Source organism: Protopterus annectens, chromosome 10.part0 (genome assembly GCF_019279795.1).
Source record: "Protopterus annectens isolate FY-2018-M chromosome 10.part0, PAN1.0, whole genome shotgun sequence".
NCBI classification, from domain to species: Eukaryota; Metazoa; Chordata; order Ceratodontiformes; family Protopteridae; genus Protopterus; species Protopterus annectens.
In genome coordinates, this window is record NC_056744.1 from 356,206,586 (window position 1) to 356,228,931 (window position 22,346).

Here is a 22,346-nt window from a genome sequence, read left to right on the forward strand (position 1 = left end):
TAATTCTGATATCTTTCCATCCTGAACAAATAAAGTTGTGTGTCTCACATTCCTAAACACTGAAATACATACAAGAAATAATGAAATATTTATGTGCACATATTATCCCCCCGGGGTTATGCGGGGGTAGTCTCACACTTGACAGTGAGCCATTTGTTTGACGGGTCAACTCAAAAGACTTAACTGAACACTGCATCAAACTAAACTTGTTACTTGCAGAAGAAAAAAAGGTACATGTACACCAACAGTGCAGGGCTCATTTTAAAACGCATTATCACTATACAATATATGATTTCTTACCCGCTCATTTTAAAACAAATTATCACTAAACAATATATGTTTTTTCACCCAAACAACTACAAAAGCACTGTTCCCTTGAAATGCAAGAATCTACAGTTGAAGGTTTTTTTTTTTTTTTTTGAGGACATTTTTCATTACTTTTTTATATTCTTTTGCAGGATACAAGGCCTTTGATAAATTACTACTAGCTCCAAGGCACACACTGATAAAGCCTTGAAAGCAACCAGAAACTGACCAGTGACCTTGGTCCTAAAAGGTAGAAGTAACCACACAACACTGACTTGCCCAAAGCAGGCCGTACAGCATGCTGCAGTGATGACACCTAGTGGACAGAGTGATCCATGACACGCAGAACAATGGGCTGGGAATTTATGCTTGGTGCTACAGTGGTGCAGAAATGGCAGGTGTGTGTGTGTGTGTGTGTGTGTGTGTGTGTGTGTGTGTGTGTGTGTGTGTGTGTGTGTGTGTGTGTGTGAGATTGTGTTTAAATGTGCACACAAAGCACAAAAGGCACTGCAAGCAATAGTGCATGTCAGCTTAGCTATCAGGAGTGTGGTCATACCAGATGTAAAATCCACCACCTTCCATGATTGGCTGAGTGACAACCCCCCCCCCCCCCAACCACTACTGCCACAGTCACAGAACCAGCAGTTGCAGCATGGTTAGAAATAGGTTTGAGTCAAAGAACAGTAGACTGGAGTTGATTCCTATCAGTCACGGGTGCTGACACCAATAAAAACACAAACTTGTAATATACTACAGCTTATAAATACTTGACCATCTATGCCCAAGCTTAAATATACCCCTTAAAATAACCACGAGGTATCAAAAGTTGTAAGATACATTTGGGAAGCACGGCTAGGGTTAAAAAGGCACCCCCTGGGGTCATAAGCCTAGTAATTACCTACGAAGCTATGAAACTATTACTTAATGTCACTAGTTCCACTAGACTTCAGAAAAGCTTCTTATCACAGTGACGACACTGAAACTGTCAAACTAATAACCGTTTCAAATGATTCAAAAAAATGAAATACAAGACAGTTCTTAGAACAACTGTACACCATGATGAAATGCTTGTTTAGAGATTTCATGGGTGCACTGAGGCATCATTCTGGTACTGTACCCTCAGGCAACCAAGCACCAGGGGACCCATACATGGCAACCCAGGTACTCAGGGACCCATACCTGGCAACCTAGGCACTCAGGGATCCACACCTAGCAACCCAGGCACTTAGGGACCCATACTTTGCAACCCAGACAATCAGGGTCCCATACCTAGCAACCCAAGCACCCAGACACTCAAGGACCCATACCTGGCACTCAGTTTGCATGTACTACTAAATTTTAAAAGTTCTCTTGAGATTCCTAAAATTCACAAAAACTCATAAGAAATGTAACAATTATGAAATAAATTTGGAGTAATAGAGAGATAGTCACACACATGTACATGAACACCAGGTATGTGAATCTCTCTTTAAGGTGGTACTACTACATTTCTAATTCTCACACAAATGGATGAGGTGGAATACAATGAAAGATACAGTCACAGTAACAACAATGTCTTTGTTAAGCCAAAGGCTACAGGAACCTCTGACCTGGAGAATGATTTGCCAAAATGTACCCATCACATCCAGCAATATCATCCAGGTACACTATGGCAAATCAGGCTTGACCTCCCTGAGAGTTAACATTAAGTCATCCAACATTGGTCAGAATCTTCTGCCCTCTTTGAAATAAAAAGGAAGTGGGAAAAGAATTCACTGCATCTCTCTACATAAGAGAAGAATCCCCTATGGTGACTAATTAGTAGCCTAGGCCTGTTTCAACACCTCTGTAGACATCACATCCTTGTTTAATAGAGCACTTTCTTGAGGGACCTACCACCACCAAAACGTGGCTACTTAAACATCACACTCAGAACTCACTGGCACTTGATATAAAGCAAACCTGGAGAACAAGCCTTCCATGGGAAGTTCTGATGTGATGAGGTCTGCTGAAGCTCCATCAGCACAGTCAGCCTCTTGGGAAGCTTTGCAGGCAGAGCTGGGAAAGAAAACCTGCCTGTTACCTGATTAAACTTCTCATTCAAAAGGAGACTTCTTAGGAAGAAGGTGTGGTGTAGGAGAGGAAGAAGGAACGTTAGCAACCCTTTATGGTGCTGACACTTTTCTCTTTTTTAGGTCTTCCCATTAGGTCTTGGAAAGTCTGCATACAGAACACTGTACCCCAGGAAACATCCAGAACATGCAGCTTCAGCTCATACATGAAACAGGAAAGTAAGAGCCATGCCAATAGGTGTAGGCACATGCTACATGAACAGTAACATAAGATTAGAAACTGACCCAGTTCTTTGTCAGCTTTGGGTTCTTAGAACAGGGACAGGGAACTGCTGAACAACCGCTGTTAGTGCACCCCTTCAGCACACGATAGGAAGCCCTTAGTAAAATACAAGATGGGCGGAGCTGGGAGCCATCTTAAGCTACAAGTGTGTGCATGTCTGTGGTATCACATATATCCAAGCTCACAATGATAAACTGCACAACAGGAGATGTTAAGATATAACCAGGAAAAAAACGATACCACCTACAATATGAAAGGTCGGCTTCTTGGCACAGTTTTACTCTTGTAAATTTAAAAGTTATACACAATAGACTTAGTGAGGATAAATTAAGATCAACAAGTGAAGAAACACAGCCAGAGGTCATCGTTACTGTACAATACAGCAGGGAAATTCACCCCCCCATGTGCCATGGGCTCCAAAGAAGGGTAGTGCTAGGAAGGTATAATCCTCAAATACTATGGCACATGTAATGCCTTTACAAGAGTACAAACAGCCTTAGCTCATGGAGGGGAGTGGGAGGATAAAGTCAGCGACCTTCATATTATCCCAGTCGTTGTTCTACTGATGTGAGTGAGATACAAGTCGGGGTTCCTTTGCAGTTACCAGAGGTGAAGAGCCCTACCTTCCAGCACCTGGAAAACACCAAATATAAAATACAAAAAGAAAGCCTTACCTCCTCCTCCCGGTTCAGTATCACCAGCTGAGTGTCCGTTAAGATACAAAACTTCCTTTCCCATGTTGTGGTTTCACTGCAGGGAGCCTGTCCACATGACATACGATGTGTAGGTGGGCCTTTCACATCTGTATCAAAACAGGGGAAATAAAATGAAATGTGTTAATGTCAGTGTGTCAAAGTGCATTGTTCTAGCTTTGGTTTTCAATACAAATCTACAGTGATTACCAAAAGCATATGCAATACATTTAAATGCTCAACTCAGAAAAACAAGTTTACTGGTAGCTGCAAAGGTCACCTGCAATAAAAGTACTAAATCTGTTTCATTGCATAACCAATGATCTATTCTCAGCTTTTTGCTTACTGTCTTATTGCAGCAATATTCAGACAAGATACACACAAAGGGCCAGGAATATATATCCTCTTCTGATAATAGCAGACAGCTAATATTGACTTATTTTGTAAAATGGGATTCCCTTGTGTTTTGAAGTGATCTATTTCATATCTCAATACACAAATTGTTCTCCAGCCAAGTCACTCACGGACTGTATACTTCAAAGGGATCTTACTGCCACTAAGTCATAGTAAAGCCAGTGGAACCAATAAGTAGTCTTTTTTTATTTTTTAATTTTTAATTTTTATTTGTATTTGTTTTCCAGGGCAAAATACTGATTTCCAAGGTCTCTTTTAGACTTAGCCCAGGAGCAGTACCTGGTTAAGTAACTTGCTCAGAATCACACAGACAATGGAGCCTGAGGGAATCAAACCTTGCTTCACTGGACTACAGGAAACAGCTCCTTAACCCTCTAAGCCAAGTGTCAGTCTTGGCAACACACAATGTAATGATGAATTTTCAGAATGAAAGCTCTGGCTGTATGATGCACACAACATGTACCTCCCACGCACTAGGACAGCTTTGTAACTTTTTCTTCCAGCAAACCGATCTGTTCCATAAACTGAAAAAGGCACAGCCTATAGAATAGGTGAAGATCTAACTCGGCCTTCTAGTTCTTTATTGTTACCCACTGGCAACAAAAGGAGCTGCTGTAATAACAGGCCTAGCTGAAGCTACATGCCTTGGAGCGAAGAATACAGTGGGAGAAGGAGGGTTCCATGTTGTCCTGTACCCAAAACATACACCTTGAGGACACTAAATACCTCACGTAAATGTTGTACTTGCTTCAAAACAAACGTACTGTAGGACAGATAAGACATAGTTTGTAACGGAGTTAAAGATCGCATAGGTGGGAGGCTAGATTCTGCCCTTCTGAACTGGGAATTTCTGGTTAAAGGCTTATTGCGCATGCTTACTTGAACTGTTTCTTTATGAAATCGGTACGCCTTGTTTGCTGTAGCATAGACTAGATTCAGGCCTGCTGGATCTAGCTTTGTTTGTATAACTTTTGCACTGATCCAGGCCATCTTTTTGGAGAAGGTTTCTCTGTACCCTAGTGGCAAAAGTCTGCAGTTAGAACTTGTCTGATTGAAGACTGCTGGAAAAGGGCTCAGTTTTGAGCTTTTTAACTGGTTAATTGGGTAAAGTGTTGTTTTGATTGTATCTGCTCTATTTTCTGAAAAAAAAATACATATATACTTGTTTCCCACCTTTCTGAACTAGTATAGTCCAGTTTTCAGGTTATTGCTGAATCCAGGGTTATGTTACAAGTTTCTGTGTTGCCCATACCTTACTTGGATAGAAGGAAGTTTCTCTGTTCACCTGTGAGAGAGGGGAGTTTTGAGCAGTCTATCTGTCCCTGGAGGAATGGTTTCAGCCCAGAAGTTAGTAGTTTATCGGCCATTTTGGGCTAATTTCTATCTCTTTCACTTCCCTGCTATAAAAACCACATTTGCACAGTTTATCACTTGTATTCCGCTCAGCAAGTGCCTTCCAGGTGTTCTGCAGAGTCGACAGCAGCAGAGAGACAAAAGAGTGACTTTGGAGTGATTAAGTATCACTTTTCTGCTTTTCTTGCTGTCTTAACTAATTCTGCCCAAAACGCCAATTTTTATAGCGTTTTTGTGATTTAAAAAGTTTGTTATTGCTACATATTTTTATTTTTATTTTACATTTGTTGATGAGGCTAGTCTAATTGGATATATGTCCACTTTCAGTAAAGGCCCAGGGAGATAAGCTCCAAGACACGATCAATCAAATACAAATGCAAGTACAAACAACAAATAGCAAATATCATAATAAAATTTGTACTTATTTGTTGCCTGCACTTGAATTGTCATTTTTGTGTTTAAATAATCTGTTTAATTGTTGTAGGCTACACACTAAAGTGTGATAGCCTTTTCTGTGCATTTAAAGTGTTGTTTTGATTGTATCTGCTCTATTTTCGGAAAAAAAAACAAAAACATATACTGGTTTCCCGCCTTTCTGAACTAGTATAGTCCAGTTTTCAGGTTATTGCTGAATCCAGGGCTGTGTTACAAGTTTCTGTGTTGCCCACACCTTACTTGGATATAAGGAAGTTTCTCTGTTCACCTGTGAGAGAAGGGAGGTTTGAGCAGCCTATCTGTCCCTGGAGGAGTGGTTTCAGCCCAGAAGTTCATAGTTTATTGGCCATTTTGGGCTGATTTCTCTCTCTTTCACTTCCCTGCTATAAAAACTGGTTTTGCGCACCGGGCAGTGCCGGTTAGCTAGAGTTAAACTATTCTCAGCTCCACTACGTCTACTCTTTAATTTTTTCCTTGGAACTAGACAAACCTTCAACTTTAGCACTCAAACCATTCATTTCAGTCAAGCACTTGCTTAAAACTCATAGCAAGCACTAATTAACCCTAGCCCTAAACCCCCCTATACTGTCCAGAAGGACAAGGCTCTCTATTCGTCCCCACCAGCCAATCAGAAAACAGCTTGCTCTACCTATTCAGGCATGTCCAAAGGGCAGTTTCCGGTGTGCTCTCCAGTCCAACTGGTGAATCTGGGCATTTTGAGGCAATGTTACAACTGCCTCATGTACACAGACAACCCTCTACTCCTACCACCAAACACTAATGTATGTGAGAGATGCAATTATACAGCCAAACTGGAGGCAAAGCTCTCTCAACCCAAGACTGGAGCTGACAGTCAAGAGGAGAAGGGAAATACTTGCAACACACCACCAGTCTCACATAGACCTAATAAACCAACACCAACAAATAGCACACATGAATACATGAAAATATACTAGGAGGCTCTAAATAAAAATCTGCAAAAGCAACAGAGACCTCCAAAGCAGACATCCAAGCAACCTCCACACCCCATCACAAACCATGAAACACATACTTCACATAATCAGTGTGCCATGCAATCACAGCCTTTAAGGCAAAATAACATACCCAACACACTAGTAATAGGCGACTCTATAGTCAGGCACACTGATGTCCCACTAACTAGGCTGGACAAGGAGAAGGTTACAGTTAGCTGCCTGTCGGGCGGTCTCAGATCATGTAGCCCAGGCCGGTATGACCCTGACCCTGAGTAGCATCCTGCCCTCACCAAGAATGATGCCACAGTATAAAGAAAAAATTATCAATTTCAACAATTGGCTAAGTTTCTGGTGTCATTCAAAGGGGATCCAGTATCTGTCCGCCTGGGATGACATGCTCGACAAGCCACGTTGCTTTGCAAGAGATGGCTTGCACCTGTCATCCTTAGGCTTTCGAATAAAGGCCAAGGATCTTGCCGCCCCCATAGTGCCTTTTTTAGGCAAAAGACAAACCCACCACCATAAATAGCACAAGTAACCAAAAACTGAGGGTAATGCTACTCAACGCCAGAAGTCTAAACCTCAAAATGCACGCACTCAAGGCACTCCTCAGTATGGAGAACATCGACATCTGTGCAGTAACAGAAACCTGGTTTAAGGTTCCTGAGAGCACCCCAGCACTACTAGGCTATAACTCATGCCATATCTTTTGCCCACAGAACCAGGACCGAAACACAAAAGGCGGGGATGTATCCATATTCATCAAGGATACCCACACCTCCAGGTTAATGGCGCAGCACAATGCATCAGAGATCATCCATGTGCAACTAACAACGGGCAAAACTACAATCCAAATTGTAGCTCGCTACAGATCACCCACCATGACCCAGGACCCCCATTCCACATTTCTGGAGACACTGGAAAATATGAAGGTCCTACCAAACACCCTAATACTGGGTGATTTAAATTACCCAAACATAAACTGGGAGAACTACACAAGTACTAACTCCCTTGCCCAACGCTTATTTGAATTTATAAACTCAAATGCCCTGGATCAACTGGTCAACACCCCCACCAGAGGGAACAACATATTGGACCTGGTCATCACCAACATGGGCGACCGGTGGGCGACCGGTGTTCCACACCAGAGGTCAATCCCTCGCTAGTTAGAGCAGACCACAGACTAATCACTCTGGATATCCCCATTCCGCCCCCAACCCCAATCAAGGAAACCACCGTGAAAAACTTTTCAAAAGCAAACTTCACGTTACTTAAGACCGAGGAGGAAAGGTTCACAGCCCCCATGCTAAAGGACAATGCTGTCCAAGCTGCTGAAACCTTTACAAAGGCACTCTATGAGCGTCTGCAGGAATGCATGGATCGTGCTATCCCAAGTAAAACCAAGACTCACTCCTCCAAGAAAAGGAAACCAGTCTGGTGGACCCCTGCCATAAACAAGCTATACAACAGAAGGAGGAAACTAGTACAGAAATAGTAAAATCCCAAGAAGGGAAGGCATCCCTGATCAGTATCAGCAAGAAACTACAATCCCTCATAAAATCATCCAAGGCTAGCTTCGAAAGAAAAATTGCCAATGACTCCAAAGATAACTACAAAGTGTTCTTTAGCTATGTCAAGAGCCTAAGTGGAAACTCTCAGATCTGCTCTGAGTCAGTGCAGAATGGCACAAAATACACTGAACCGACTGATATTGCCAAGATTCTGGCAGACAGGTTTAGTGCAAACTTCACCCCCCTCTCACTCCCTAAAGGGCCCATAACCATACTAGAAGAATGTAGGGCCCCGTCAATCACTGACACAGCCCTATCCAAAGCCAAAAACACAGATTCAATGGGACCGGGCGGTGTCCAGGCTGTGTCTTACAAGAGCTCCAAAATGAACTAATCCCTCACCTAAACACACTGTTCAAACTCAGCCTCTCTACAGGCTACGTACCCACAGAGTGGCGCACAGCAACAGTTATCCCACTCCACAAAGGTAGAGCCACAACAGACCCCGGGAACTATTGCCCTATAAGCCTGACTAGCCTGGTCTGCAAGGCTATGGAGTGCATCATCATGGAACTCATTAACAGAGACATTGGGAACCTGCAAACTTGACCCGACCCAGTTTGGCTTTGTTAAGGGCAGATCATGCCTCCTAAACCTGGTGGACTTCTTTGAGACAGTTACCAAGGCATTACATGAGGGAAAGGAGGTTCACATAGCCTATCTAGACCTCGCAAAGGCTTTTGACACCATTCCCCATTCTAGTATTATAGATAAGCTCACCAGCTTGAACATAAACCCCTACATCATGAGATGGGTTGCCAACTGGCTCATGGATGGAACCCACATGGTGAGAGTTGCAGGCTCTACGTCCGACTCTAAACCGGTTACAAGTGGCGTCCCCCAGGGCTCAGTCCTAGGATCCCTCCTGTTCGGTATATACTTCTCAGCGGTACAGGCAAGCATAGGTGGACTATGGCTGACCAAGTTCGCAGACAACTGCAAACTAGGGGCCATAATTGATTCTCCGACTGAGACAGACACCCTCCAGAAGGGTCTCACTGAGATGGACACCTGGTGTCAAAATCATGGCCTCAAGCTAAATGCCAAAAAGTGCATAGTCATCCCCTTTGGAAAAAATAAAGTACCCACGAACTACCACATAGGTGGTAGTCCCCTAAATACGTAAAATGTAATAAGGGATCTGGGGACCCAAGTAGATAATAATTTCTCCTTTGATAATCATATTGCCAAGGTGGTTAGAAAATCCTTCTATGTGGCCCACCTAATCACAAAAGGGTTCGCATCTAGAACAAAAGAGGTTATTGTGTCTCTCTACTCATCACTCATTAGACCCATCATAGAATACAACGCCCCATTTGGGATGTACCTTACAAGATACCTGCAACAGCTGGAAAGACCACAAAAGTACCTCACCAAGAGGAATACTGGCCTCAAACAGATGCCCTATGCAGCCCGACTCAAGAAACTACAGCTGTACTCAGTCGCATACCGCTTACTCAGAGGTGATCTCTGCTGACATACAAGGCCATGTCCAACCCAGAATTGATGGACATGCTCCACCTAAAAAAAAAAACAAATCCCGGAGAGCCACATGCTCTAGAGATATAAACTTCACCACAACGATAAATAGGACATGCTGGAGGGATAGATTCCTGTCACAGAGACTCCCCATGCTTTGGAATAGGATTCCAATATACATCAGGCAGAGCCCCTCACTAACACTCTTCAAGAGAAACCTTGACGGGTGGATGGGAAACAGAAAATTTACCTTGGGGATCACTGCAGTGGCTTTGCTGGACAGTGGTGCAGGGAACTAATGGCTCTGCTGGACAGTGGCGCAGGGAACTAATCTAAGGGGGTGGTGAAAGCCAACACATTCTGGCTAGGCTTATAAATGCCCTTGGGCAGATGTGCAGGAAACTAACAAATACAAGCATTTGCAATGCCTGTGACTTCCAAAATATGAACAAATAAACAATAACGAAAAGTGATCAAAAGGAAGTCCAGCCAAGGAAGTAAGCAGCATGGGGAACATAAACATACTGAGGAAAGTGATACAGCGTTAGAAATACTAGAGGAAAATAAAACAAATGAAGATGAAAGAAGCTGGAAGGAGAAAGACAAGCAGCACAGAAATACGATCACGACAAAACCGTTGTAACAGGCTTTTAATGGTTGGAACAGACAGTGTGTTAAGGCAATAAATGAAAGGAAGATACTCAAGCAGAGAAGTGAGAATCTAAAGATACAATGCGTTAGAAACACAAAACGGAAAACTCAGCTGGGCAATAAAGGAAGAAAAGGAAATGGAAACCTTTGACAATAAGAAACAAGTACATAAAGCTTTAACTTTGCTTGATTTAATGTCATTTATACCATGATCCCCCCAAAACGTGCACGCTGATTGGCCAGCGTGCCCGTTGTAAATCGAGTTATACTAATGGAAAAAGGTCCGGTCGCCCGGACTTTTTTCCATTAGTATAACTCGTTTTTTTTAAACACTGTCTCGCTATGTTAAATGGGTTTAACATAGCGAGACAGCTTTAAAATAAGCAACGGAGATCTCCGTTGCTTATTTTAAAGCTGTCTCGCTATGTTAAACCCATTTAACATAGCGAGGCAGTGTTTAAAAAAAAAAGCAACAGAGAAAGCAAGATCTCCGTTGCTTTTTTTAGTGTCTCGCTATGTTAAATGAGTTTAACATAGCGAGGCAGTTTTAAAATAAGCAACGGAGATGTCCGTTGCTTATTTTAAAACTGTCTCGCTATGTTAAACTCATTTAACATAGCGAGACTAAAAGCAACGGAGATCTTGCTTTCTCCGTTGCTTTTGCCCACAGCTCTGATGTACTGCGCAGGCGCGTAGTACATCAGAACTGCCGCGGATGCCAGACATCTGCGGAAGGGCAGTAAACAGGCATTATACTATGCCATTATTTAAGAAAAGTAACAGTTTCTTTTCTTAAATAATGTCATATAATAGCAATAACGCCTGGGTGTGGGTAATGCTAAATTTACCCACGGTTGGCTTTGTTTGGTCCCGGGCTTCACCGGGACCAAACCACGCCAACCGTGGGTAAATTTAGCATTACCCACACCCAGGCGTGGGTTATTGCTATAATATCATATAATTAAAATGAAGGGCATATGAAGCCAGTGTTCACAACACCTGTATTGGATATTTCAAGTAGATTAAATGTTGGTAATTCTGACGAAAAGCTTGAGGTCGTTACCAGAATGAACTTCAGCGCAATTTTAAATGATGGCTCTATGGTGACACCTACTGGTCTTTCTGGAACATAGTGCAAATGGCAGGTATTTAGCATGTCCAAGAAATGGCATTTCTTCAAAATGTAACACAACGTGAACAACTTTCTATTTAGCTGCTCAACACAGGCATAAAATCACCTAAAACCTCAAGTGCTTGAGTTGAATGCAAACCTGGGGAAACTGTACTTGCATATATAAATCTGGTACAAACTATTGTTGTTCAAGTTTATGTTTTTACACTCCATTTTATTTTGGACACATATATGAAAGAAACAGTTTACATGAGTATTTTAAGACAAGAGAATTTAGCATTAGTAACTCACAGCAGTCAGAGGTCTCCCTTGATTTTTCATGACTATCTCTCTCTCTTCCCACTGAATTCTCCACCTTTCCTATCAATCCGTCTCGTAGTCCACTGCTCCAGTTGTTCTGTATTCTCTAACCTCCAATCTCCTAACACTCACTATCCCTGCTTTTGCCATTGAGTCCTTGTAAATTGTAAACCCGACTCTGTGTACCCCTCCCTAAACGCACGTCCTTTTCTCTCATACCCCCTACCTGTTTCAGCTATACCAATTTCTTTTTCTCGTGATCCTTTACATAGAATCTAGCTCACTCAAGGTTCTTCGACCTTGCTACTTGGTACATCAGATCTCCTCTATGAACCTGCTGACTGTATCCATTACGCTACTATGAATACCAAATCCTTACTTACTGCGCTTTGTAGACTGCATCTTGCTTCCAGTTACCAAGTACAACACCAAGTTTTCTGTGGGCACACTACATGGCTTCTCAGGAACTATCAAACTAAACATCCATCAAACCACATAGTAAATCCAATGAACTTCCCTATAAATCAAAAATGTCAGCGTCAGCAGGTCAACATGTAGTACACTTGATACTGGTGCAGGAAGATCACAAGGTTGTAGGTTCTATTCCCACAAATTACAGTTGTGTACACTTACCATAAATGTACATGTTTGAGTGTATTCACTGTTGCAGTCCTGACTTGTGGGATATCCTGTCATGAAAGCCCTCTGCTTGCTCGACTACCAGAGAAAACTCTTTCCGCCTCCCAAGCTGGCGGATGCCACGACCGACGTCAGTAATCTCGGGTATAAAGGGCGCCAGCCCGTGTCATCAGTATTTTTTTGTCCTCTACCAGGAAGACCCATAAGTGGACAGGAGGGAACGAAGGAAGGGGGTCCCTTGCCTAGACTAATTGATTATTAGTACGTTATGTAGTAGGTTAAGGGGGCAGGAGGGAGCGAAGGAAGACTGCAATAGTAAATACACTACATCTACATGGCTTTCACCCCAAACACTCCACCACAAATGCAGTAATATCCTTCATACGTACTATATCCCTTGCTCATGATGACAACAAACTGATCTCCTGCCTATTCCTGGACCTCTCCAAGGGCTTTGACACCATCTCCCACCCTCTTCTTCTGGCCAAACTATCAAACCTTAATTGCTCTCCTTCTACTATTTCCTGGTTTTCCATCTCTCTCTGATCATCTGCAATCTGTCAAATGGCTCTCTGCTCTACCCCCCCCCCTCCAGTGAAAATGGGAGTCACTTCTCTTTAATATTTTCACTAATTTACTACATACCTCATGCCCCCAGTCATCCCTTATAGAATATGCCGATGACTCAACCATCATCACCTTCGCAGACACTCCCACTGACCTCAACTCTGCCACCCAAACATCCTTTACCTCCACAGAATCCTGACTCTGTGACAACAAACTAATTCTCAACCCTAAGAAAACTAAGCTTGTACTCTTTCGCCCCAAAAACCTCACTAATCTAACAACTTTTACTATACTGTCCCGCATAACACTTCTATCACAGTCGAATCTAGCACTAAACTCCTTGTTGTCACAATTAATGACCAACTTAAGCTTGATTTACATGTCTAATTGTGTTAAAAAGACACACCAAAAACTTGGACTCCTTTATCGCAACAAAATGTTTTTAACAAGCAAAGCAAAAATAACTCAAATAACTCTGTCACTTGCATACCTCCTTCCTAGCCTGTTGTACAGCTGATAACTCTGTCACTTGCATACCTCCTTCCTAGCCTGTTGTATAGCTGATAACCCTCTCATACATACCTCCTTCCTAGCCTGTTGTACAGCTGATAACTCTGTCACTTGCATACCTCCTTCCTAGCCTGAAGTACAGCTGATAACCCTCTCATGTATACCTCCTTCCTAGCCTGTTGTACAGCTGATAACTCTGTCACTTGCATACCTCCTTCCTAGCCTGTTGTACAGCTGATAACTCTGCCACTTGCATACCTCCTTCCTAGCCTGTTGTACAGCTGATAACTCTCTCACTTGCATACCTCCTTCCTAGCCTGTTGTAAAGCTGATAACTCCGTCACTTGCATACCTCCTTCCTAGCCTGTTGTACAGCTGATAACTCTGTCACTTGCATACCTCCTTCCTAGCCTGTTGTACAGCTGATATCCCTTTCATGTATACCTCCTTCCTAGCCTGTTGTACAGCTGATAACCCTCTCATGCATACCTCCTTCCTAGCCTGCTGTACAGCTGATAACCCTCTCATGCATACCTCCTTCCTAGCCTGTTGTACAGCTGATAACTCTGTCACTTGCATACCTCTTTCCTAGCCTGTTGTACAGCTGATATCCCTTTCATGTATACCTCCTTCCTAGCCTGTTGTACAGCTGATAACCCTCTCATGCATACCTCCTTCCTAGCCTGCTGTACAGCTGATAACCCTCTCATGCATACCTCCTTCCTAGCCTGTTGTACAGCTGATAACTCTCTCACTTGCATACCTCCTTCCTAGCCTATTGTATAGCTGTCACATTCTAACTAATCTGAACTCCTCACTCCTAACCAAACTCAAATTAACCTACAACAAGGTGGCTAGATTTGCTTCAAACCATATTATAAGTCTCACCACTATCTTTCCCTGCGACAATTAGACTGGCTAGAATTACCCCACCAGCTCCTCCTCTCTCGACTACAAATAATTCACTCAGTCCTATACAAGCACTCTTTCTATCCCAGCCTTACTCCTATTATCTCTAAATACTCCCCGACTAGGCCTCTGCGTAGCTCTGACCAAGATCTGCTACAAATATATAAACCCAAGACCAAAACTGGTTGCAATCTCTATAGCTACAATCCTGCCATATCTTGGAACAAACTTCCCTTAGAAATTAGATCCCTTAAATACCCTAATCAATACAAAACAGCTACTGGAGAATACCTAAAAACTAACTGGTCTTGCCACTGCACTCATCCTCCCTAAACTACCTTCCCATGCATCAAAGACTCCCATCACCTCCTCCCATCTCACTTACGCTCCCTCCCTGTATAATCTCACTACCCCCATTTTCCTTGAGCAACTTACTATCTTATGTTTTAGCCTTTCCACCTCCATTATGCATCTCTCTTCCTCTCAACTCTGCTTGCATTCTCTCCCTATATTGTAAGTATACAAGCCAAAACGTCTACAAATTATTGTTTGTAACATTGATATATATATATCAATTTATGTATTCCATATTTATTGTTAAAATGTTTTACTGTTAGCACAACCTCTTTTCCAACTACTAGTGTAAAACTGCACTCTCTCTGTAAGTATGCAGTGAATAATAATGACTGCATATAATCTAATTTCTTCTGAAAATAAATCATCTCACTGTGGAGTTTTTCTCCCCAGGTCTCCACTGAAAATGGGCCACTAAGCTCAGTCAGACCAACCCAGTCAACAAATGTAAAAAAAATAAATAAATTTATGGTAAGTGTACACAACTGTACTATGTTTTTCCTGTTTCACTGCTGTCGTCCAAGATTCCCAAAGCTGAATTGAGGGGGAAGGAGATTAAGGAGTGGAGAGGATGCCCTGCAGGGTGGCAGTGGCAAATCCTGCTCTGGAATTAGAAAAGGCTGCCAAGTGGTAGTGCTTTGTGACCAGGTGGCTGCTTCCAAGATGTCCTTAGTAGAGTCTCCCTTTAGAAAGGCAGCAGAGGTAGCTGTGGCCCTTGTGGAGTGTGACCTATTCATTTCAATTTGTTTTTTTTTTTTTTTGGCCATGATGGGTGTAACAGAAGGAGATGCAGTGGGGGATCCATTTAGAGATAGTCTGTTTAAAAGCTGGCATCCCCTCAGAGCCACAGGCAAAGGTAATAAAAAGCTGGCCAGATTTTCTTAAGGCTTTTGTCCTGTCCAGACAAACGCTGAGATGCCTGTGCACATCCAATAAATGAAGTATTCTGTCCATTTTGTTCTGACGGTTGGGAAAGAATCACAGAATACAGTCCCAAACTCAGAAATAAATCCACAGAGCTGACTTGAAACCACTGAACTTTTTATTTACTTAAGTGCTTTCGTCAGGCGTTCGCCCCGAGACTTCATCAAAATAATTGAAATTAATTAAACATCTCATTAAATACAAAAATGCTCCTATCACATGTCAAACCTATACATCCCAATCAGTTAAAACCTAACACTGAAATTTAAAACCGAGCCTCCTATTCCAAGCATATTACTAATTACTAGTTAGGACATACATAGTAATCTAACAACATTTATAAATTATAGTAACAAATAATTAATTCAATAAATTCATGATTAAAATAAAAACACTGCAACCAAAATAATGGTGAAAGCAGTAGATGCAAATTTACATTATTGCAACCAGTACATGTTTATTCTATGCAACTACAAATGAAAATCGGACTTAAGTTTTAAATAACTTGAAATGGATAATATGTCATTTAAACCACAGTTGTTGGTAGCATCACATCTCAATTGCCAGAGTAATTCCTTGTATTCAAGAAATAACCCAACAGGTCCACCCCTGGTCCCTTCAAGACATACTTGTTCCAAAACAGAAAATTTAAAAGTATGCTGTGGATACTCTATAATATGCCTAGCCAGAGCATTTTTTATATTGGCCCTCCTGATATCATACATATACGCTTATGTAACATATTAATAGTTTTGCCAATATAAAATTGTTCACACATTTGACAAATTGCAATATAGACAAGGCATTTAGTCTGGCAATTATATTGCCTAGCCAAAATAACTTTTCCATATTCCCTGATATGCAACATATTGGTTTCAAATACTAGGGGACACTGTGCACACCTTCCACATTTACGCATATGGCCTTCTTTCTGGCCAGGGTAGTTACCTTCCAATAAATTTTTGAAACACCTATCTCTCTTGTATACTATACAGGGTCTGTCCCCAACCTAGTTTTACATTTGTCATCTGTACCAAATACTATCCAATTATTATATATGACTTCCTTAATATTGTAAAATAAAGTGTTGAAAGTAAGAACCATAGCATCAGCGTAAGGACTACTGATAGTGACCTGATTTTCAGTCGCCAAAGTCACTGTGCCCCCCATCAATCTATCAGGTAAAGAACCGAAAAGTGGAAAAAAATGACCACTGTCTCTTTTCCTTATAATCTCTTCAAAAATGGGTTCCATGAATGTCTTAGGGTATCCCCTCCTAATAAACATTGTCCTCAAATTCTCAACTTCTTGTAGGAAAACCACATTGTCAGATATCATCCTTGATAATCTCACACCCTGTCCTTTCACCAGAGACTTTTTCTGATGTACAGGATGACAACTGTCATAGTGCAACAGGGTGTTAGAATAAGTAGGTTTCCTAAATAAAGTAGAAGTACATTTTTTTATTTACCATGTCCTTTTTAAGGTAATGTCCAAATAATTAATAGTTTCAAAATTAAAGTCCATAGTAAATGTAAGGAACCCAGTACTAGAATTCATAAACTCAAAAAATTGCTGAAGTTGTTCTTCTGTCCCATCCCAGAAAATTAACAAATCATCTAGGAACCTCCCATAAAATGTACAGTATTTAAAAAGTTCCCACTGTGTCAATACGATGTTAGCAAACAGGGGGAACATGCCTCCCCCATTGCAACACCTGTCTTTTGCTTGAATAACTGATTCTCAAATAATATAAAATTGTTCTGTAAAATTAACTCCATTAGGGTCCTATACATGAGTAGTCTAGAATGACTTTCACAAGAAAAAGTACATAGATGCTCATAAAACAAGTCAATACCTTGGTCATGGGGAATAGTTGTGAATAGGTCTTTAATATCCATGGTCACCATTATTAAATTCTCACTAAACATATTGTTGTTAACTTTTTTTAAGACAATCCCATGAATCTTTGAGTATATGGGCCTGTTGTGCCAGAAGATGCTTCAAATTATGGTCTACAAATTTAGCTACGTTAAAAGTTTTGGAGGCTTTCGCGTCCACAATTGGTCTAAAGGGAGGATCTTCCATACATTTATGTATTTTGGGGATGCCAAAGATCATGGGGATGCGTGGATGTTTTTGTGTTAGGAAGCTGTGTTCATTCAAAGAAAATTACTCATTGAACAATAAATCATTTAGTATAATATCTATGTTTCTATAACAAATATTTAATTAATTTTTAGATATTTCCTCATAAGCATCAGTAAACAAGTGAGTTTGCATTCTATCTATATAACTCCCTTGATTCATAATTACCAGCCCCCCTCCCTTGTCTGGTTTCATAACCTTATTGAACAACAATTGACTATTTCATGAAGTAATTCCATTTCAGTCACAGACAAGTTGTGAAAAACATCTTTCTTATCGTTCTGGTGTAACCTTCTAATTTGTTCCATACATACATTTTCAAATACCTGAAGGGTTGGGTGCAGGGACGGGTTGACTATAATAGTTTTCCTACATTCACGTATGTTTTTGAAACTGTCGTTGTTGAAAAACATTTTAAAATTCAACTTCCTAACAAATAACTTTAGATCAAGTAATGCATTGTCTACTCTGGGAGCCATAGTGGGTACAACGTTCAAGCCTTTCTGGAGGAGATTTGCCATGCTGCGCTTACAACTATATCACTATAGTTGTAAATTTTAAAATCACCAGTCTCATTCAAGATAATATTAAAAGGATGTCCAATACTATCACCTACCACCTGTTCACCATCCCTCTCCCCCTGTATGGCCTGCCTCTGTTGGAATAGTATGTCTGTGGGTTGCCAATGCCTATCCCCCTGGGTTGTAGCGATGTTGCTGCTGATCTGGAGGCACTCTGACCTCCTCAAAGGCATGGCTAAAGGGACCATCTCTTCATTCACATCACTCATATTCTCATCACCCATTATGGGCTCCCCCCCCCCCCATTTGAGTGTCAACCTCATTAACATGTATCCTAGTATTATTATTGTTGACCAAAGGGTATGCCTTCCCTTGTTCATATTCAATCCTATCCCTTTCCAATTTCTTAGCTTTTTTATTTTTCAAAGTAGCAATAACTTTGTCCACATTCACCATTGCAGCATTATATTCATTAATTTTAGAATGAAACAATAGGTCATTGTGAAGACCTTCATTAATAGCATCAATTCTTGTTTTTATATTTTGCATTTTTTTATTGTTGTCTCTAATGAGCACCTGTAGGAGCTCGCAACCATGTCTATTAAACAATGCCAAAAGTTCGTCATGTAATACAGAACCACCAACAGTACCTGTTGGAAATTTCCAAGTCCTGAGTCCCTTCCTGAGTCCCTTCGGGATATGTTGCCTACAGATACATTCCCTTAGGTAACAGTTCTCTATTTGGAGTTTACAAAACTTTAACACTTCCTTTTCAAAGTCCTTGATTTGTTGGTCGACAGTTCCGCAAGTTTGACTACTGTTGTCAACTCCAAAGTCCCACTGAATCCCGTTGTTGAACCATTCAGTAAAAGAAAGTGGCGTATCAGCAGTCAAACCATTGCTTCTACCATGGTTGTTACCTCGTGTAGAGTTAGAATCAATAGGAGAGCCACTAGCTCGTAACGGCAAGGTCTTCGAACTATCTTGCCCTGGTGGAATAGAGGCATAAAATGATCCACTCGTAGCCTGAGTAGAGCTCACCGGCTGCCCAAAAGTAGTCGGTACACCCGTCAGGTTTCTCCCAAGGCAAGATAACTGTGCAGTCAGCACCTCAATCAAGGCTGACAAGTTCCCAATAGAAGCATTCAGCTTTTGTAAGAGAACTAGTCCAGCGGCATCATCCTCAACTCCTGGCTCCATAAAAACTCACAGAATACAGTTGGGAAAGAATGTAGGCAGATAAATGGCTTTATTTACAGAAGTATCAGTGACCAACTTCGGCATAAAAGAAGGAATAGTTCTGAGGGAAACCCTGTCTTGGTGGAAGATAATAAATGGTTCTACTGCCATGAGGGCCTGCAACTCAGAAACCCTCCTGGCTGAGGTGATAGCCAGCAGCAGAGTTGTTTTTCAAGTAAGAAACTTCAGAAGAGCAGATGCTACAGGTTTGAAAGGAGGCAAAGTCAACTTTTACAGAACAAAGTTGAATTCCCATGGATGAGTAGATTTCCTCCTGGAACGTCTAATGACTCCCCTAAGAAATTGTCTTAATAGGGGATGGGATGGGAAAGACTGGAGGAAGAGTAGGAATGTTGGCCGAAATGGCAGGTACATGAATTTTAGTGGAGGAATAGGAAAGGCCTTTATCTACCAGACTAGCCAGGTATTCTGGGATGGTAGTAATGTGTGCTGAATTGGAATCGACGTGCCGTTTCTGGCACCAAATACAGAATCTTTTCCATTTGGCAGAGTATGTTTTTCTTGTGCTAGGCCTTCTAGGTTCTTTAAGGATGTCCTGCACCTGCTTACTCAGGGTAATGCTGCAGTATTATCCAAGCCACCTGCTTACTTAGGGTAATGCTGCAGTATTATCCAAGCCACCTGCTTACTTAGGGTAATGCTGCAGTATTATCCAAGCTGGAAGGCTGAGTGTCTGAAGGTTGGGATGCACAATCCTTCCCTCGTTCTGAGTGAGAAGGTCTACTCTCTGAGGTAACAGCCACGGGCACTGATTGGTGAACTCCATAAGGACAGGATACCAGTGCTGTCTAGGCTAGTCTGGTGCTGTCAGTATTGCCCTTGGGTCCTCTTCCCTTATCTTTAGAAGCACTCGAGGCAGAAGGGGTAAGGGGGGGATGCATAAATGAAGAGGTGAATCCAAAGGAAGGAGAAAGCATCTGTTTTCCAGGCAGATTTCTGTTTGATTCTGGCACAGAATTTTTTCAGGCGAGTGTTTTCCTTGTCGGCAGAGATCTACCTGTGGGACTCCCCATGCTGAGAAAAATTTCCCAATGCAGATGCTATTCATTGGGGTCCATCAGGTTTCTGCTGAGGTGATCTGCTATAGCATTTTGAGTCCCTGGAAGGAATTGTGCCATGAGGTGCAACCCCAGAGAGTGTGCAGTTTCCCAGACATGCATCACTAGGCTGCATACCTTTCAAATGTCCCTGATTTTCAGGGAAGTCCCTGATTTTGACTCAAATTTTAACTCTGTCCCTCTTAATACCTCCTAAAACTAGTGACTTTTGGAGGAAAGGTGGTGAATTACACTTTATGAATAATGACAATAATTAAAAGTTATAAACTTCTTTTACTTCAGATGATGTGTATTAATTCATATGCTCTGATTCTGTCAATCTTTCAAGTTAAAACACTATTATTTTAAAAGTGTCCCTGATTGTCCCTGATTTTTTCTTGACTTGTCCCTGATTCTGTTGAAATTTGTCCCCAGTTGGTTGAGAGGTCTGCTAGGCTGCACAGAGGATAACAGTGTGTGCCTCCCTGCCTGTTTATGTACCACATGACTGTGATATTGCCTGTTTTCACTAACAGTACCCCTGGGTTCCCATTTTTCTTTGAAGGCTATCACGCCTTTTTTGCACTGCCATCAGTTCTTTTCAATTGATGTGTTTGTCCTTGAACTGAACTTCCCACTTCCCTTGGGATTGGAGGTGTTTAAAGTGAGGCCTCAAGGTGGTCTCTGAGGCATCCATGGTGAGGGTTCGGCCCTGTAGAATGAAACTGAAGGGAAGGCCCTGATTTTGGGTACAAGCCTGTACCCACCAAGCAAACTCTTTTTTGAGACAAGGGATCAGCTGTATCACAGTCACCAGAGACTGAGAACACTGGCACCATACATTTTTGAGGTACCTCTAAAGCTTCCTCATGTGCAGCCTGGCCAGGAAAACCATGAGGACACATGAAGCTATATATTCCAGTGCTCAGAGAAACTCTCTGGCTGAGATGCAATGTTTCTGCTGGATTTTCTGGAAGCAGTTTGTCGAAAAGGGGACTTTGTCAGGAGGGAGGAAGGCTTTTTGAAGTTAAGAGTCCTGGAGTACTCCTAGGAAAACTATCCTTTTGGTTGGCAGTGGTGGATTTCTCGAGATGTATTGTGAATCCCAGGGAGGACAAGAGATCTTGGTTGAACTTCAGGTCCTTGAGGAGTTTTGACAGGTCTGTGGCCTGTACCGGGCAAGTGTCCAGGTAAGGATACATTTGGACCCACTTGGTCTGGCAGAAAGCAATTGCAGGTACTAGACACTTTGTGAAAACCCTTGGAGCGGTAGATAAGCCACAGGGCAGTGCTGACAACTGACAGTGATGGAAGCCTGCCTTGAAGCGAAGAAAGCTTTTGCGAAATGTTTCAATTGGAATGTGCAGATAGACATCTTTTAGGTCTTGTGAAACCATGAAGGCCTGAGGGGTTATCATGGGTAATAGCTTGTGAACAGTCAACATTTTGAACTTTGGAACCACGAGAAACTGACTGAGATTGTACAGGTCCATAGATGGGGCTCCAACAGCTTCCCTTTCTGGGAACCAGGAATACTTCCTGGGAACCAGGAATAGCCTGGAGTAGAATCCTTTGCCTTTTTGATTTTCTGAAACTGGTTCCACAGCTGCCTGAGAGCACAAGATCTGAATCTGGGCCAGGGCCTCTGAGTTTTGATTTAGTGGAACATCTGGACAGCCTGAGTATTTCAAAGGCTCTTTGAAAATGAGTTTGTAACCATTTTAAATAATGTTTAGAACCCACCTATCTGAAGTGATACAGGCCCGGTTTTGTTTGAAGACTGACAGGCTTCTTCCTGGTCTTGGGATGAGGGTTGGGGGGGGCAGGGTGGATGAG

The 22,346-nt window shown here is 41.9% G+C and overlaps 1 protein-coding gene across 3 annotated transcripts in view; it reads right to left on the minus strand.

The window, feature by feature from the left end:
* Nucleotides 1-22,346, minus strand: part of RASAL2 (RAS protein activator like 2) — a 1,712,944-nt gene that overhangs the window by 944,649 nt on the left and 745,949 nt on the right. For all 3 annotated transcript variants that reach the window (XM_044085261.1, XM_044085259.1, XM_044085262.1), the window contains exon 2: nucleotides 3,315-3,442. In XM_044085261.1, the coding sequence (XP_043941196.1) occupies nucleotides 3,315-3,442 (128 nt within the window). The remainder of the gene's footprint in view (nucleotides 1-3,314; nucleotides 3,443-22,346) is intronic.